General features: G+C 34.4%; 2 protein-coding genes across 5 annotated transcripts in view; one reads left to right on the top strand and one right to left on the bottom strand.

Annotated features, from left to right (window-relative positions):
• LOC106179910 (mitochondrial-processing peptidase subunit alpha-like) lies at window positions 1-8,214 on the top strand. 2 transcript variants are annotated; one of them, XM_013563717.2, is made up of 12 exons: window positions 1-191; window positions 1,247-1,452; window positions 1,631-1,710; window positions 2,205-2,287; window positions 2,760-2,862; window positions 3,125-3,220; window positions 3,856-4,131; window positions 4,691-4,908; window positions 5,435-5,525; window positions 5,823-5,885; window positions 6,209-6,365; window positions 6,678-8,214. In XM_013563717.2, exons 1-12 carry the CDS (start codon window positions 100-102, stop codon window positions 6,851-6,853), a joined length of 1,641 nt encoding a protein of 546 aa, XP_013419171.2. In that variant the 5' UTR covers window positions 1-99; the 3' UTR covers window positions 6,854-8,214. The 2 variants fall into 2 exon arrangements, with proteins under 2 accessions (XP_013419171.2, XP_086863619.1); XM_087007493.1 differs by having other exon boundaries at window positions 85-191; window positions 1,232-1,452.
• LOC106180527 (protein-associating with the carboxyl-terminal domain of ezrin) overlaps window positions 8,124-15,449 on the bottom strand; it is a 20,654-nt gene continuing 13,328 nt past the window's right edge. Inside the window, exons 7-14 of one of the 3 annotated variants that reach the window (XR_015333321.1) lie at window positions 13,679-13,818; window positions 12,972-13,195; window positions 12,635-12,775; window positions 12,163-12,263; window positions 11,195-11,346; window positions 9,598-10,541; window positions 9,015-9,156; window positions 8,124-8,979 (exon numbers count right to left, since the gene is read on the bottom strand). Coding sequence is in view for 2 of the 3 variants with exons in the window: in XM_087007491.1 (XP_086863617.1) it covers window positions 9,100-9,156; window positions 9,598-10,541; window positions 11,195-11,346; window positions 12,163-12,263; window positions 12,635-12,775; window positions 12,972-13,195; window positions 13,679-13,818 (1,759 nt within the window). In the remaining variant the exon portion in view is untranslated. Of the gene's footprint in view, window positions 9,157-9,597; window positions 10,542-11,194; window positions 11,347-12,162; window positions 12,264-12,634; window positions 12,776-12,971; window positions 13,196-13,678; window positions 13,819-15,449 lie in introns of all 3 variants that reach the window. The other 2 variants (XM_087007491.1, XM_013564534.2) reach the window with 2 other exon arrangements.

Below are 15,449 nucleotides of genomic sequence, written 5' to 3' on the forward strand. Positions count from 1 at the left end.
ACGTTCTTAAAATCTCTGTTCTTGGACCTGACATTGAATTTTGTACGAGATTAGTCATACATTTACAGGGCAGTGAAAGAAACTAGAAACAATAACGACATGCCGAAAGTACCCACAGACCGCAAAATGGCAAGTGCTCGCATGGTAAACTTATTTTCTCGGTGGCCTAGAATTTGTGGGCAAATAAAGAGGTGAGTGTTACTGTTAATTTGAAAAAACGTAAGAACATTAACAAATGTTTAAAGATTCTTAGAATTTTAAATGTTGATCTTTGATTAACTTCTTGATGCCTCTCATCTCAAACGTGAAGTTGTGCCATGGTCCTGCATTTGTCATTTTGCGTTCAACTTACAGTGTAGTTGTTGCCTCAGTTTTTGGCCTAACAGGCTAAGTACTTACCACAGGGTAAAACTTCACTCCACCTTGTGTGAGGAATTCTCAAGGCTGTAAATATCCCTACTCTGGGGAAACTGTGTGTCCAACATCGTCCACTGGCTTTCACGTTTATTGGTTAGAAAACGATTGTCGTAAAATAGCTACGTCATTTAAAAATCGGGCGTATAAGCTTTTAAAATAACATAAAACGGCCTTACACTGCTATACTTGTCTACCATAAAGCTAAAAATCCCATCTTAGTCGTTTTAAGTATTCAAAACGAATTTTATTAAATCCCCATAGAGCCCCATACAGTCAATAAAATGGAGAGCGCTTGCATAACAAGAATACCCCACACATGCAATAAAAATTCAAAATAAAATAGAGACACTCAAACTCACTCTACTTACATTAAACACCCTAGCCTACATAATTCCATTTATCTTTGTAAATCCCACTTGGACATCAGTAGAAGTCCACGATAAATGCTTACGAAGTCCTTGTCGTTTTAGAGTCTAAACAATTCTGAAATCATGAGTCGATTTTATGATAGTGATTTTCTAACCAATCAAGGTGATAGCCAAGTGTGATTTGTATTGGTTGTAAGGGTTTAGCCTTTTTATTCCAGCTCTGTGCCATGTAAAATACCTACGTACACTGTTTGTAAGTGATGTCAAATCTAGCCTTGAGACTTTATACCACAGCACAGCATATAAGGCAGAACACAGAGGAAATTTAAGTCATAGTACTCAAGCAGCTTAAATCGCATTTTATCAAATTTCCTTTATTTGGTATAACTTTATTTAACATAGACACACTGCACATAATACAAGGGGTTGAAAATGCATTTTCCCAGCTATTTTTATTCTAGTAACCATCCTTCGGTACAAATACAACGGTTGTTCTGCAGTGAAAACCAGTCAGAAAAACTCTCATTATCAGAAAGACTCCCAGGTCTGCCCAATGTGAGGTATGCAGTAGCCAGTAAGGAACGGCACGAGACTAAAGTGACCACATTGGAGAATGGACTCAGGGTGGCATCAGAGAAGAGTTTTGGGGATTGTTGTACTTTTGGAAGTACGAATATCTGTTTTTAAAGTTTTTATGATACTGACATATTTTGTTGTAGTTCTCTCAAATGCACTAGTGTGTTATTTAATTAAAGAAATTTATTGGAAGATTAAGTTTTATAACAAAGTTTGAGCACAATGTACATGGAACATTTTATAAAATTTTGATTTTCATGGAGTTTTAGTTGTGATTGACTCTGGGTCCAGATATGAAGTGGCATATCCAAGTGGAGTTGTTCATTTTCTGGAAAAATTGGCTTTTCATGTAAGTTGACTACTGTGTACTTCATTTGTTGACTCTAAAATTCTTGGATGTTTATATTTTACCCCAGACTCCAGAATATCAATACTCACATCTGCACACACCTCTCACCCAACAAGTCACTTTTTGATATTTTTGGAATTCACTTTTTGAGCTTGTGTATGTACATTCTCTCTCCAAATTAGAAACTTACATTGTTAACTATCTAGACAAATATTCCTTTCTCACTTTCTCTTTATTCCAGGTGTAGTGTTAATATTCTTTGCATACCAGTAATAATACCTGCTTAATCCTACCTTTTTACTTAATGTAAAATTTTGTTCATAATACTGAGTACACATTCATCACTTTCATTTGTCTAACATCTAAGGACTGACCTAATGTGTTTGAATGTGGGTGTGGTCATGTTTAGATTGTACATTTTGATTTATAATTAAAGAAAAAAGTTGCTCAGGTTTATTTCATTTTGATACAATTGTATCTTAATGTATTTTTAGTCAACCACAAAATACAGTGATAACAATGCAATTCAAGAGGTTGTTGAACCCCATGGTGGAATGATAGATTGTCAAGCACAAAGGTTGGTCATATCAAGACGTCGTTTTAACTTGTGGACCAGTAAACAGTCATTAATCCAGAGATATTCCAACTGAAGTCGCTGCCAAACATGGTATTTAAATATTTGAGAAGATACTCGGCTTTTAGTGTTACCTGTTCCTCTGGGGAGATGATTGGATCAGTTTCTTGTTCCTAATTTACAAGGCCACAGATGCCTGATATGAGTATTTGATATGGTGGTTGTTATGTTAGAAATTCAGTGGATAATAGGGCAAGGTCAGTGAACATTTTTGAATGAAAGGAACCAGTGGAATACAAAAAGCTTGTGTTTGTCACCTCATCTGAAGAATTTGGTTGATATGTGTGCTTTAATTGCATGGTGGAGGATATATGTGCACATTGATTTGTTAAGAAATGCTCTTTATCATACCTTTAATCAGCAGATACAAATGTCACTGGATTATAGGTTGACATTTTTTTTTCTTTTTCTTTAGGGATTGTTTAATGTATGCTTCATCCATAAGTCTAAAAGGCATAGAAGATGGAATGGATGTCATATCAGAAGCTGTATTAAGACCCAAATTAGAAGATGCAGAGGTATGTTGTTGATTAAGAAAATAAGAAAATGTATATTTGAAAAAAATTATTTAAATCTCAGCTATAACACTTCATTAAAGAATTGGATAATTTTCAGATATAAAGAAATACACTGCCTTTAATGTGATTTGTACATTTTGTTTTTGTGCCTTAGAAAGTTACTTTTTATGTTTGAATTCTTCTTAAAAAGCCCCAAAATACACAGTACATATTTTCACATTTTTAAGTTGTCAATACAGTATGATGAAATGTTATCTGATAGATTGAAGAAGCCAGACAAGCAGTTGCGTATGAACTCAATTTATTGGACACAGATCCTGACATGACTATGAACATAATGAATGAACTCATTCATGCTGTAAGTAAAATACCCCAGTGCTATTAGGTTGATAATGCTTAAATTATAATTATAATTATTATTTTAACTCTTAAGTTGTTTTATATGTAATATGGGTTTAGAGAATGTGTTTAAATGTGGAAATCTGACACATTTTATACTGCATAATCGCAGTCCAGCAAAATGCACATTAATTTATTTTTCATTGCAGTCTTTATTTTGTATGACACTGTGTTTAGATGCATAGCCATCACCTGCATCTGTCATTACCTTTAATGTTGGCTTTTGCCATGCACCTTTTACTTGTAAACACCAATAAAAGAGAAATGTAATACACTGTACTTAACTTATTTTTCTCAAGCTAACTGAAGTGATTTACAGGACTTAAATACTGCTTGACTTAGCTAGAAAAAAATGATTCCCAGTGGATTATTTTTCTTGAAGATAAGAAATATTTTGTGAATACATCATCACATTTACATTTTCCAAGTGTGACTTTGAATTTCCATGGTTCTGAAGCATTGTGCTAGTTACATTGTAAACAGTAACAGAGCACATAATCAGAAAATGAAGGTGATTGTTGATCTCAATGTTATATTGCATCAGAGTAGGGAAAAAACTGTTTTACACTTTCATTGTTCTTTGATTTATTTCAGTCTGCATATAGGGACAACACAGTTGGATTGCCAAGGTATTGCAGCCCTGACAATATAAATAAGATAGACAAGAAAATATTATACACCTTCATGAAGAACTACCATACACCTGACCGCATGGTGCTATCTGGGGCAGGGATAGACCATGACCTACTTGTAGACTTGGCCAAGAAATATTTTACGAAAACACCTATTTGGGAGGAGGATGCTAAACTCATTGACCCCACTCTTGGACGAGATAGGTCGCTGTCTCAGTATACAGGCGGAATGATCAAGGTAACATATATGGGCATCTGTGTTATTTGGTCTGTCTTTGTATGCACTGACAACGACTTGAGCACATGTAGAGAATCTATTGAGTCAGTGATCAGGTAGTGTAAGAGTAATCATATTATTTTGAATGTAGCTAAAACAAAAGAAATGATTGTGGATTTTAGATGGAATCGGAATGTAAAGGCACCACTTATTGTTAATGTTGAGGTAAGAAGGGTAGAGAAGTTTAAACTTGTTGGCATTCATGGGAATAGTATGCTTACCTGAAAAGATAACACCATGATGGGAGACTCTTCTCTTCCAGCATCACCACTTTTTACCTTTGTACCTTTGTATCAACAGTAGACTTAAAACTTTCAAAGGAAGTAAAATGCTTTTTAAGCAGTTTTTATCCAAGTGCAGTAATGCATTTTAATTTGTTTTTTAAACTTTATTCTTAATTTACTTATTGTATTGCTTTTACTTTGTGTATCTATCAAACTTGACTCCAGAGGAAAAAGATTTCTGATTTTATAATTGGCTGAATATATTCTGATCCTTTCTTATCTCATGCTAATTTTAGGTTGATAAAGATCTGGCAGATGTACGGAATGGTCCCAATCCCATGCCGCAGGGTGAGCTCGCTCATGTTGCCATTGCCCTGGAAACCTGTTCCTGGCATGATGAAGACTACATCCCCTTCTCTGTGCTGGCCATGATGCTGGGGGGTGGAGGATCATTTTCAGTGGGAGGTCCAGGGAAGGGCATGTACTCCAGACTCTATTTAAATGTTCTGAATAGGTAAGAAATGAAGGGGAAAAAAATTGTGAATAATTTATGTTGTTCTCAAGGGTCTACCTTGGATGATTCAAATAGGTAAGGTAAAGCCGGGTTTGTGGTTAACGGAGATCTTTGGTTTAACTTCACAGCACAATGCACCATCATATTCTTCAAACACCATCTATGAGATTGAGCAAGTGCTAACTTTGTAGACTTTGTTTTTGTGTGTATAACCAAAATCATATGACTTGTTACAAGATGATATTGTGTGCTATGTAAAGGATACAAATCAGATTAATTTAAATTAATGAGGTATAGCTGTGAATAAGACATGCTGTTGATAAACAAGGTTACTACAAAGTGATGGTGAAAATCTTTAATCATGCTTAAATGTGAAATTTTAATCCATTTATGAAGTTTTTTTTTGACAATGAGTGTTTAAGCTGTTTGTCATGCTTAGTTATGGATGAAGAGGAATTAATAATATCAGTTTTTTTGTAATCTTGTATATGTATTATTAGTATAAAATAATTTGCATCTATTTTAGGTATTACTGGGTAAACTTTTGTCAGGCTTTAAATGTAACATATGATGACACGGGTTTCTTCACTATTACTGCCAATGCGCATCCTTCACACGTAAGTTTTTTTTGTCTTAAATAGCGTGCTCTCGTTTTTCTGATACCTGAGGTTGAAAGAAAGACTTATGAATGTCCTATATAAATTTTGTTGAATGTAAAATGTAATTTTTACCAGACTAAAGTAAGAAATAGTTGTCAGGTGTTTTCTCTTTCATCAGGTTTTGGTGAAAAATAATCAATTTTTTTCATTGTATTTATTTATTTATTTTGTGTGCGTGTGTGTTCCATGGCAAGCATGCTTGGACATTCAGAATTGTTGTTAAGATAATCCATGAATGTCTTTTTTCCCTTGCAGCTGGGAGATTTAGTACAAATTGTCCAGAATGAGTTGTGTAAGACTGCAGGGAAAATTACAGTAGTAAGTATGACAGCTGTGGAAAAGATAACCTGAGCTTAATGTTTGAATTTAAATTACTTGCAGGTATTTTTGTTTTAACCTTTAATAAAATAATTTTTGAAATAATATTTTAGATTATTGTACATTGTAAATGAAGTTATAAAACCACGTGAATTAAATGTAATCTATCAATGTTTTGGAATAGAACTTTTTAAATACTTATACGATTCTAGCATGGAAACTTGCCACAGATAGTGTGTATAGTACCAAATAATGACAAGTTGAGCACATCAAATGTTGGTATGATAGTTCTTCTCTAAGGCATGGTGTTCTTCTAATTATAGAATGCTTATGGCAATGAACTGGAACGTGCAAAAATTCAGCTTAAATCCTTGCTACTTGGTCACCTAGAGTTACGGCCTGTTGTGTTTGAGGATATTGCTAGACAAGTACTTGCATCTGGTGAGAGGAAATCTGCCGAGTGGTATATTGAGAAAATAGGTAAGAGTCAAAATGGAGGGCAGTGGTCAAATATTTTGATACAATCAAAAGTGCAACAAAAAAGTTAGTCTTTAAATTCTACTTAAAATTAAAATATCTGCCTCGTCTTAGCAGTGAATACGGCAACTTGCATGCATAGCATTTTGTAAGTTATAGATAAGAGATAAAAGTGGCCAGGAAAGAAAAGATCTTATGCAATGTCATTTTTTTTTTCTACGAAATGCAAATTCTAATTTTGATGTGGTTTCTCTTCAAAATAAATACATAAATACTGTGATGCAATTTCCTCAAGGCCACTGCTTTAATTTCTAGGTGCTGTCACAGAAGAAGACATTCAGCGAGTAGCCAATAGAATGTTACGCACACAGCCTGCAGTCGCCGCCATGGGAAACCTCGAACAATTGCCCTCCTATGACAAGATTGCCAATGCCTTGGTTAAAGGATATAGTAGAAAATTCCTTGGAGGGAAAATATCATTATTCAGTTAACATTTACAAAACAGACTTGATCTGATCTTGCCTATAAAATGGCCAGCTATTGAGAGGAATGCAAATTGATGATCATGATATCAGTAGTACTATTTTCAATGGTAGTTTTAAGAGTAGATTCTGAAATGAAGTTTCAATGGTGTAAGGCAAATATTTTAAGCCATCTGATTCTCTCAGTGCACAAAGATTATGAATGAGATTTTTTTCCTTTTGTAAATAGTGTGAAAGTAATGTTTCATCTGACTGCTTGTAAATATTTCAGTGAAGTCTTTTTCAGAAGGGAAAAGATGTATATATTCAAACTATTGGATATGCTTCTTGGAAGCACAAAAGTAAAAAATGGATGGTAAATCTTGTTGACTACTATAATGTAGCGAATATCCAGTTTTTTAGATTGTGGAAAAAATTAAATATTTTGTAGTTGGAACGTCTTTACATGGAAAGTTTTTTATATTATGTTATAAAGTTTGGTTAATCTAAGAAAACTGCAGTCAAAAGTAAGAAATCAATTCTCTGTACCTACTTGATTAAAAACACCAAATGCCAGCTGAATTGATGTTTTTTGAGTGCAACTTACACAATGCATTGAATTTCCAAGTCTTTGTCAAGATCTACAGTACTTAACTCTTTCATACAATCAACTTAAATTAAGCAAGTTTTAGATACCATTTGTCTTCAAGTGGAAGTTACCAGATCATTACTTATGAGCATAGTGATCAATGTTATGACAATAACAGCCACAGAACGCATTGTAGTATATAATAACAGTAACTAACTTGATTTGTTAAAACAGCTATGAAAGTTCATTTCTTGTCAAAAGTTTCTTCCCAATGATGAGGTTACTCCATTGATTGTGAAGTACACTTTACATCCTTTTGCCCCCAATTCTTGTTAAGAGAGCTCTTGGTATACTTTGTACATGAAAAATGGTCATGGCAGAAAACCAAGGTGATCTCATTGGTATACATTGTGCATAACTCGAACATTCTGAACCCAGAAAATATGTTCAAGTTGTGCAATGTTTATAAAGTTTCAGCTAATATATAAAGAAAAGCACATTCAACAAAATTCGACTTATCAAGTGAAAAGATGCAGAGTCTGCCTTACCATAAATTGAAATCTCTGAGCCTTGAGGTTAAACAGGAATAGCAGTACCCAATTTTATAATGCTTCAGCAACTGTCTAATGCACAGTGCATTTCACAACTCTTGTATGCTGGCAGCAAAATCAATCTGAAGCAAACACTTCTACTTTGAGACACACACACATCTCCGAGTTAACCTTCATTTACTTTTATCACTATTAAACCATCATGATGGACACACCCAACGGTGCCTTGCAATAAACAACTTTCTCTGTCACTTAGTCATGTTATTATTATTATTCTTATGTTAACTTTTATTTCCAGCCAGAGATAATAGAAAAGAGGACTTGGGTAAGAAGTATGTACTGCCCATGTAACATGTACTATACTGTACACTACCAGCAACCAAAAATTTTGACATGTACAAATACTGACTAGCATATGCCATATTTCTGTAACAGTTCTGTTATATTGCTGACATACAATGTTCTTTGGTTAAAACTTCAGTGACCTGAAAATGTCTTATCAAGTAGGAGTTCAGACTGGCATTCCATAACATTTCTCCAAAAATTCGACTATGAAACTCTGGTGACTTTGCAGATATGTTGGACACAGGTGAAAATGCTAATTATGTACTGGTCTAAAATGTCAAAATATTAAATGAATCACAGAAAATTTGCACACAATCCATCAAACTAGTGACACCCTGATAAACAGTGTCTTGTATCCTCAAGTAAAATTCCAGTTCTCATTATTAAACTATGGCAATTATGATGCATGTTCCAATATGTTCTACCTTAAAGTGCTAATGATAAAATCAGTATCCCTTGACCTTTAAATATTCTTTCCAATAAGATTATATTTCAACAACAACAGCAACAATTATGTATGAACAAAAAATCCACCAGACTAATGCTATTTGTATATTGCAGCTCCTATTATAATATAAAACACATCCCTTTACCACGGTGAATTATTACCATAATGGTCAAGTAAACCAATAATTATCTGAGACTAGGACAGTGTACTCTGTGGTCACCACCTGCCATCCTAGGTCCTCATTCTCCCAGTCACCACTTGCCATCCTCTCCCCGCTCTAGGTCCTCATCCTCCCAGTCACCACTTGTCATCCTCTCCCCACTCTAGGTCCTCATCCTCCCAGTCACCACTTGTCATCCTCTCCCCACTCTAGGTCCTCATCCTCCCAACCCCCAGGTTCCTGAAAGGTGACAAGAACAGAACTTGTAAACTCTATGACATGACAGTGGGAGTGAAAATAAGAGCATGGCTACTGTGGTGTAATATAAGATGAAGATATGTTGCTTAGTTCAATGCTTTTCTCATACAAATCACTACTAAGAAGACACTTAACACTCAGTAATGAAATGCTTTCAATTATTTTATGATAAAAGATTAATTTGTGGAAAATTGTATACTAAAATAATAATTTGTGAAAAATTGTATGATAAAAAAATTATGAATAGAATTCCAGAGTGCAATAATAATCCTTTTTTGCAACAAAAGCAAAAGAACAATGCTTAAAGGCACCTGAAGAAGTAAATAAAATGCTTTCCAAATGCCATAACCATTCTCAAATTGTCAGTTTTTGCTGAACAATAACACACACACACTAAAGAAATTTGAAATCATTATCACTCACTGTCACGTCTGTAGTAATGTCGATTGCAGCAAAGGAAATGGGAGTCTGTTTTGGTGTTATCTCCTGTTTCTTCTTGTCATCCAGCGTATCTGCCTCTGAAGTGGTCTTACTTCCTAAATGCAAAGAAGCTGAGGGAGAGATATCAGGTGCCATGTCAGCAAAGAAATCAAATTCCTGCACTTTTGGAGTTGCTTTTATCTCTATAGCTAAAACATCAAACTCTGCCCCTAGCTGCTCAGTGTTTATCATGTGCCCACCAGTACTACCACTTTCTCTTCCTTTTGTTTTCTCAGTAGTAGAGTTTTTTCTGGAAGAATTTGAGGGACCCTGTTGCTGCCTTGGAGATGCCAAGGAAGATGGCTGGTTTGCAGGAGTTTCTGTCCAATCACTAGTATTCCAACTGAAATCATCGGTCTCCTCTTTACTTCCAGAATCCAATGACTTAGATCTTGGTGACTTGAAGCTTTTTCCACTTTCTGCCTCCTCTTTCATGCTTGGGCTTTTCAGTTTCAGTTTGCCTTTTTTGGCTTCCTTTGGAATAATAGATCTGACCTCCACTTTCTCCTCTACACCAGACCAGTCTATGTGTATGGGTTCCACAGGGGACAGCCTCAACTCAGCGTCCTTCCTCTCCAGACTTTCCATTTCTTCCTCGATTTCTTTCTCAATAGCAGCGTCCATGGCCTGTTCCTCATCCCAATCTGTCCAATTTTCCTCATTTTCAGACAGTGGAGCAGCATCTTCCTCAGACTCACTTCTTTCAATATTGGAATGGATCTCTTTCTCCTCCACTGCTTTGGCAGCACTAATGCTTCCTGTTAAAGGTTTATCACCTTCCTCTTTTTCAGAATCTCTATTGATGTCCTCTGTAATGTTAATGTCAGCTGTGGAAGTCTGCTGTTCAGTAGTCAGATCTTGGTCCATTTTTATAGTTCTTTCTGAAACTGATTTTAAAGAAGAAATGATAAAAAGTCTCGAGAATCCTCTCAAATTTCATGAAAAACTATTTATTTTGCACAAAAAATTAAGATAAATAATAATAAATAAATAAATAATAAATAAAAATTAATAAAATAAAATAAACAAGTTAATATAAATGAATAAATATTTCATCTATTCAGTAACAGGCTACTCAGCAACACAACACTGAAAAATAAAGTTTCCCCACTATAACCTAATGCAATTTACAGATTATATGTAGATACTAAATGGTGAAGTATCTGCTCTCTACATAATGCGTACTTATCTGTGCCACACAGCAGTAATAACATTTCAACTCATGAATAATTGATACTGTGAATCTATATGAAAATAAATAGCAATGTGTTTTGATCACACTGGCATTGAAGTTGCAGTCACCAGTAGGTTGATTTATTTCAGGATTGAACAAATATGGTCCTATTAATAAGTTCAAATTTCTCTCTCATATAAGATCTTGAACAAATGATGTCATTAAACCCGACTTGCTAGTTGTGCTGAGCAGAGGAGCATATACTTCACTGGCATGACCCCTACAATCATTACATATGAGTGAAAATCAAACAGTATGCAATGTGTTCAGTAGTTTTTTTTAAAAGTGATTTTAAACTGTTATTACCTTTTTCAGCCTGGATCTTTTTATCTTCCCTTTTTCTTCTCCTTTCTTCAGCTTTTCTCTTTGCCTCCTGTTTCCTCTTCTCTCTTTCTTTTAACAGCTGTAGTTTTCTGTCCTCACTCTCATCACTGGGGTGTCTCTTTAGATCTCCATTGCTATTCAAACAAAACAAATATGGCTAATATCAAAACTACCTTTAAAATATCATTAACAGGGACATCAGTTTTTCACAGTACTAATGAACAGTACTACATGGCATTGATGTTAATTTCTTTTAATATAATGCTACTGATTGGACAGCTTGACAAGCCAACTCCTGATATCTGAGACAGGCTTCCTGATTGGAGGGCTCAATAGTTATACATAATTGATAAGATTTCATTTCGAACAGCATGAAGTTCTAAGTATGGCAGCTGAAATGAAAACTGAAATCATTTGTTTTGCAAGCAATTGTCATTAAACTGCCATGCATCTGATTTATATAAACAGTATATGGGTGAGAAACAAACATCAATCTCATAAATGCATATATTCAATATGTCTAGATCAATTATCTACAGACTGGGTCAGTACCTCAATGCAGATCATTATGGATTTAGCTAAAATACTGCTAATATTGAACATGCTGGTAATAAAGTATTCATAAATGCAAATGTTAATGGTATTGGAAAGAAATGTGACTTATGAGTCAGAACGCGTTAAATCATTATACAACAGAGCAAGTTTGTAATATAAAAAAAAATTATCTAGATGAACACATGAATTATTCAGCATTTTCTGACAACAGAAATATCTCACTTAAACGTTCCTGATCAAAATAATAGTCTATAAACCACATTTATAACCCTTTTGTCTCCCTCCTGAGCTTCTTTTCTTTACATTTAAAACTAAAATGGAATATCAATACACTACATGATCAGCACTACTTAAGAGTATCAGGCCTATACTATAAATGTAAGCAGTTTTCTTACCACACTTCCCCTGTGGCTGACTTAGTCAGGTCTAAGACTTTGCTGACTGTGTCAGGGACTGGAATGTGATCCCCTGAGCTGGTCTCCTCTATCTTCAAGGCCTATAGTTAGAAATTATTGTACACTTGGAAAAAGGTATTCTATTTGTAACAATGCCACGTTGCAATTCCACAGTGCTGATGATCAATATAGTCTCAGTTTTGTTGCCTGTAGGAAAACTGGGGTATAAAATAGCCTAACAGGTGTAAAGTCAAAGCCCTGAGGGAAATATTTGGAATAGAATTAATGTCCGATAGTGATATATGCCTTCAGGAACATCTCTGTTTAATTTAATTACCTTGTGATCATTAATAACTTGTTTTTGCTTAACTTTTTTTCTGTCACTAAAATAGAAAGAAATTGGGGGGTGCTAGTCCAGCTTAAAATCAAGTGATCGTACTTGTTTATATGTTTAAAATAAAATCTGCCTTACTCTGGGTTTTCCTTCTATAAATATCTTTGACCTTGACCTTCCTATCACAGCGTCCCCTCCTAATACTGGCACTAATACTGCAAGAGCCTCCAGAGACTTACACACTATCTGGTCATTAGTGTCCCTCAAACCAAGCAACAACTGGAAAATCATGTAAATGTAAATTAAGTCCAAAGGTTTAACATTACTTTCCCCAAAGGTTCTCAGTTGTTTACTTCATTTATATTGATATTTACTATATTCTGATACAAAATTGCCAGACTCCACCCATTAATATAAAACATTTAATTAAAATACTATATACTTGAATCATAACAAGTGTAATAAAAAAACATACCTGTGGCAGAATCACATCCTGTAATGATTCCTTATCAAATAAATGAGCAAAGTGTCTAAAATGTGTGAGAATCACAAGTCTGATGTGTGCATCTTTGACATGGAAAATCCTGTATAAGATAGGGATGACATGTTTCTGATACAGTCTCCGAGGCAGGATAGGCACCGGCCTATCTTCCTTATGAGCTTCCTTAGATTGCACTTTATTATTTATGTCTGTGTCTTCTGAAATGGAAAAGATAACGCATGATCAGATTTTCAAAGTTAAGTTTTGGTAACCTTATAGATGACAAATTCTCCTTTCCATGGTCCAGGAATGACATGTCAATTTTTCATAACTCGCAGGCAAAGATGGTTAAGACAATTTTCAAAACAAATGAATAGCTTCAAAGATTAAGTATCCTGTTGAACATTTCCAATGAACAGCTGACATACTTATGAATAACTAAGCAGAATTTAAATTAAATAATTTAATTTTCTATCATCAATTTGGCAAGATTTTTTTCAATCTAAAACAAAGTTATTCCATTACTAACCCAGTTCCATTAAAGTTTAACACATGCATAAAATTAGCTTTTGGATCAAATGAATGATAAAAGTACAATGAACCACAGGGAAATTTCCATCAATTGACCATGGGGATCAACAGTCCGAAATGTGCCTAAATCCCATTAAAATTACACGCAGATAAACCATGTATAAAGGTACCTTCTCCTGGGGTGAGGACATGTGGTATCACATGATCCACTGCATTGGTGTCCAGTAACACGAAGCGCGACAAGAGCGGCTCTGCCAGCCTAGAGGCTACGAGGTCTGCCGGCAACGACAACAGCTTCTCCACCACTGTGCTGAGAAATTCAAAATATTTATTTTATTAATAACCATAAGATTTTGAAATGTTTTTTTTCATATCATTAGACCATTTTTAGGGAAATATGTCAGACACAGCAAACTGCATTATCCCTGCAATTACGGAGAAAGTCTGAATTCTTTGAAGTCTACAAATTGACATATCTTATTACTGATCACTTCCTTAGAACTAACTATAATATCAATACAGTGTCTGTGCATTTTCTGTCTTACTGAAGAGAATATATAATTATACTTAATAAAAATATACAAAGTTAAATAATATTAACCTTGCTATTTTGTGTGCAGGATTGACAAATATTTATTATCAGTCAAATAAGAACTTAGTTATGAGTTAAAATAATTCCACTCTGATATGAACAGTAAGTAAGGCAGTTCCAAATAGATTTGAATCAACTGTCCTCAATTACTATTATGCTTCAAGTAAAAGATTATGAGGACATATACAGTCCAGTAAGGACCAAGTTGATCTGCAGACTAACTGATCTGCTGATCAAATATGGCGAAACCCACTCAAAAGCTTTTTGCGTAATCCCTGTGGGGAATCCATTAGGGGATTACCCAGAAAGCTTTCAAGTGGGTCGCCCATACTTGTAACATAACGTCATGTTCTGCTTTCTAGAGATCAGCATGCAGTGTCCTCTCTCTGAGTACTGACTACTGACTTCTACCTTTATTTCTATCTTTATATACCTTCACATATATAATTACATTACATTGGCTTCCCAGCCAGGTGGGTTGCCAGAGTGGTCACTTTAATTCAATTACACATGCGATAGGGAAGACTTCCAGACTGAGCACTAAATGGCTTCTACTAGTGGACAATAGGTTGATAACTTAAACTGATTGATCAAGGTGAATAATATAGTTACAAGGCAGAGGACCATTCCTAAATACATTTGAGGTGGATGTATTTGTTAATCAAAGATATGGTTTCTTGTTTAATTGAGTTACCTAGTGTGACTCTAAACAGACTACTTTAAACTTGACCTGTAAACCGATTATATAAGCATACATCCTGAAAACATTTAACCTGCACATCTATATAATTCAGGACACATAATGTTATATAACAACCTTATAAACTTCTGGAAATTAGATTGATGATATTTATAGTTGCTATTTCAATGAAAAGTTGAGAAAACTGAAAATTCATTTAAGGCATTAAATTACAAGTATGACACATCCCTGGGGCCCTTCTAAATATGTCCTCATATTTACCATTAAATTACAAGTACTCTAGGTTTTATACACACCAATTACATGTACACATTATCTATTTGTTTTGACTATGTACAACTAAATTTACTAAAACACAAGCAATAATTATAAAGACATAATATGACATGGTATTTTCTCACTTCAAATTGAAATAAATATGTAAAATAATATTTCTATATCAGTATGACAACACATTTATGTTTACACAAAAGATAATTCTAAACAGCTACATTCTATTTGATTTTACATTTTTCCTTTATGTAAGTACAGTTCTTTTGGTAAAGTGGGAACCTTATTTGTCCAGCTACTACCATTAATATTCATAGGGTGCACAGTAATAATATCAATGAACTTGTTATTGTTTCCATGTTTATTTTAGTTTTACTAT

This window comes from Lingula anatina, chromosome 3 (genome assembly GCF_051362555.1).
Source record: "Lingula anatina isolate TDL-2025a chromosome 3, LinAna3.0, whole genome shotgun sequence".
Taxonomy (NCBI): Eukaryota; Metazoa; Brachiopoda; class Lingulata; order Lingulida; family Lingulidae; genus Lingula; species Lingula anatina.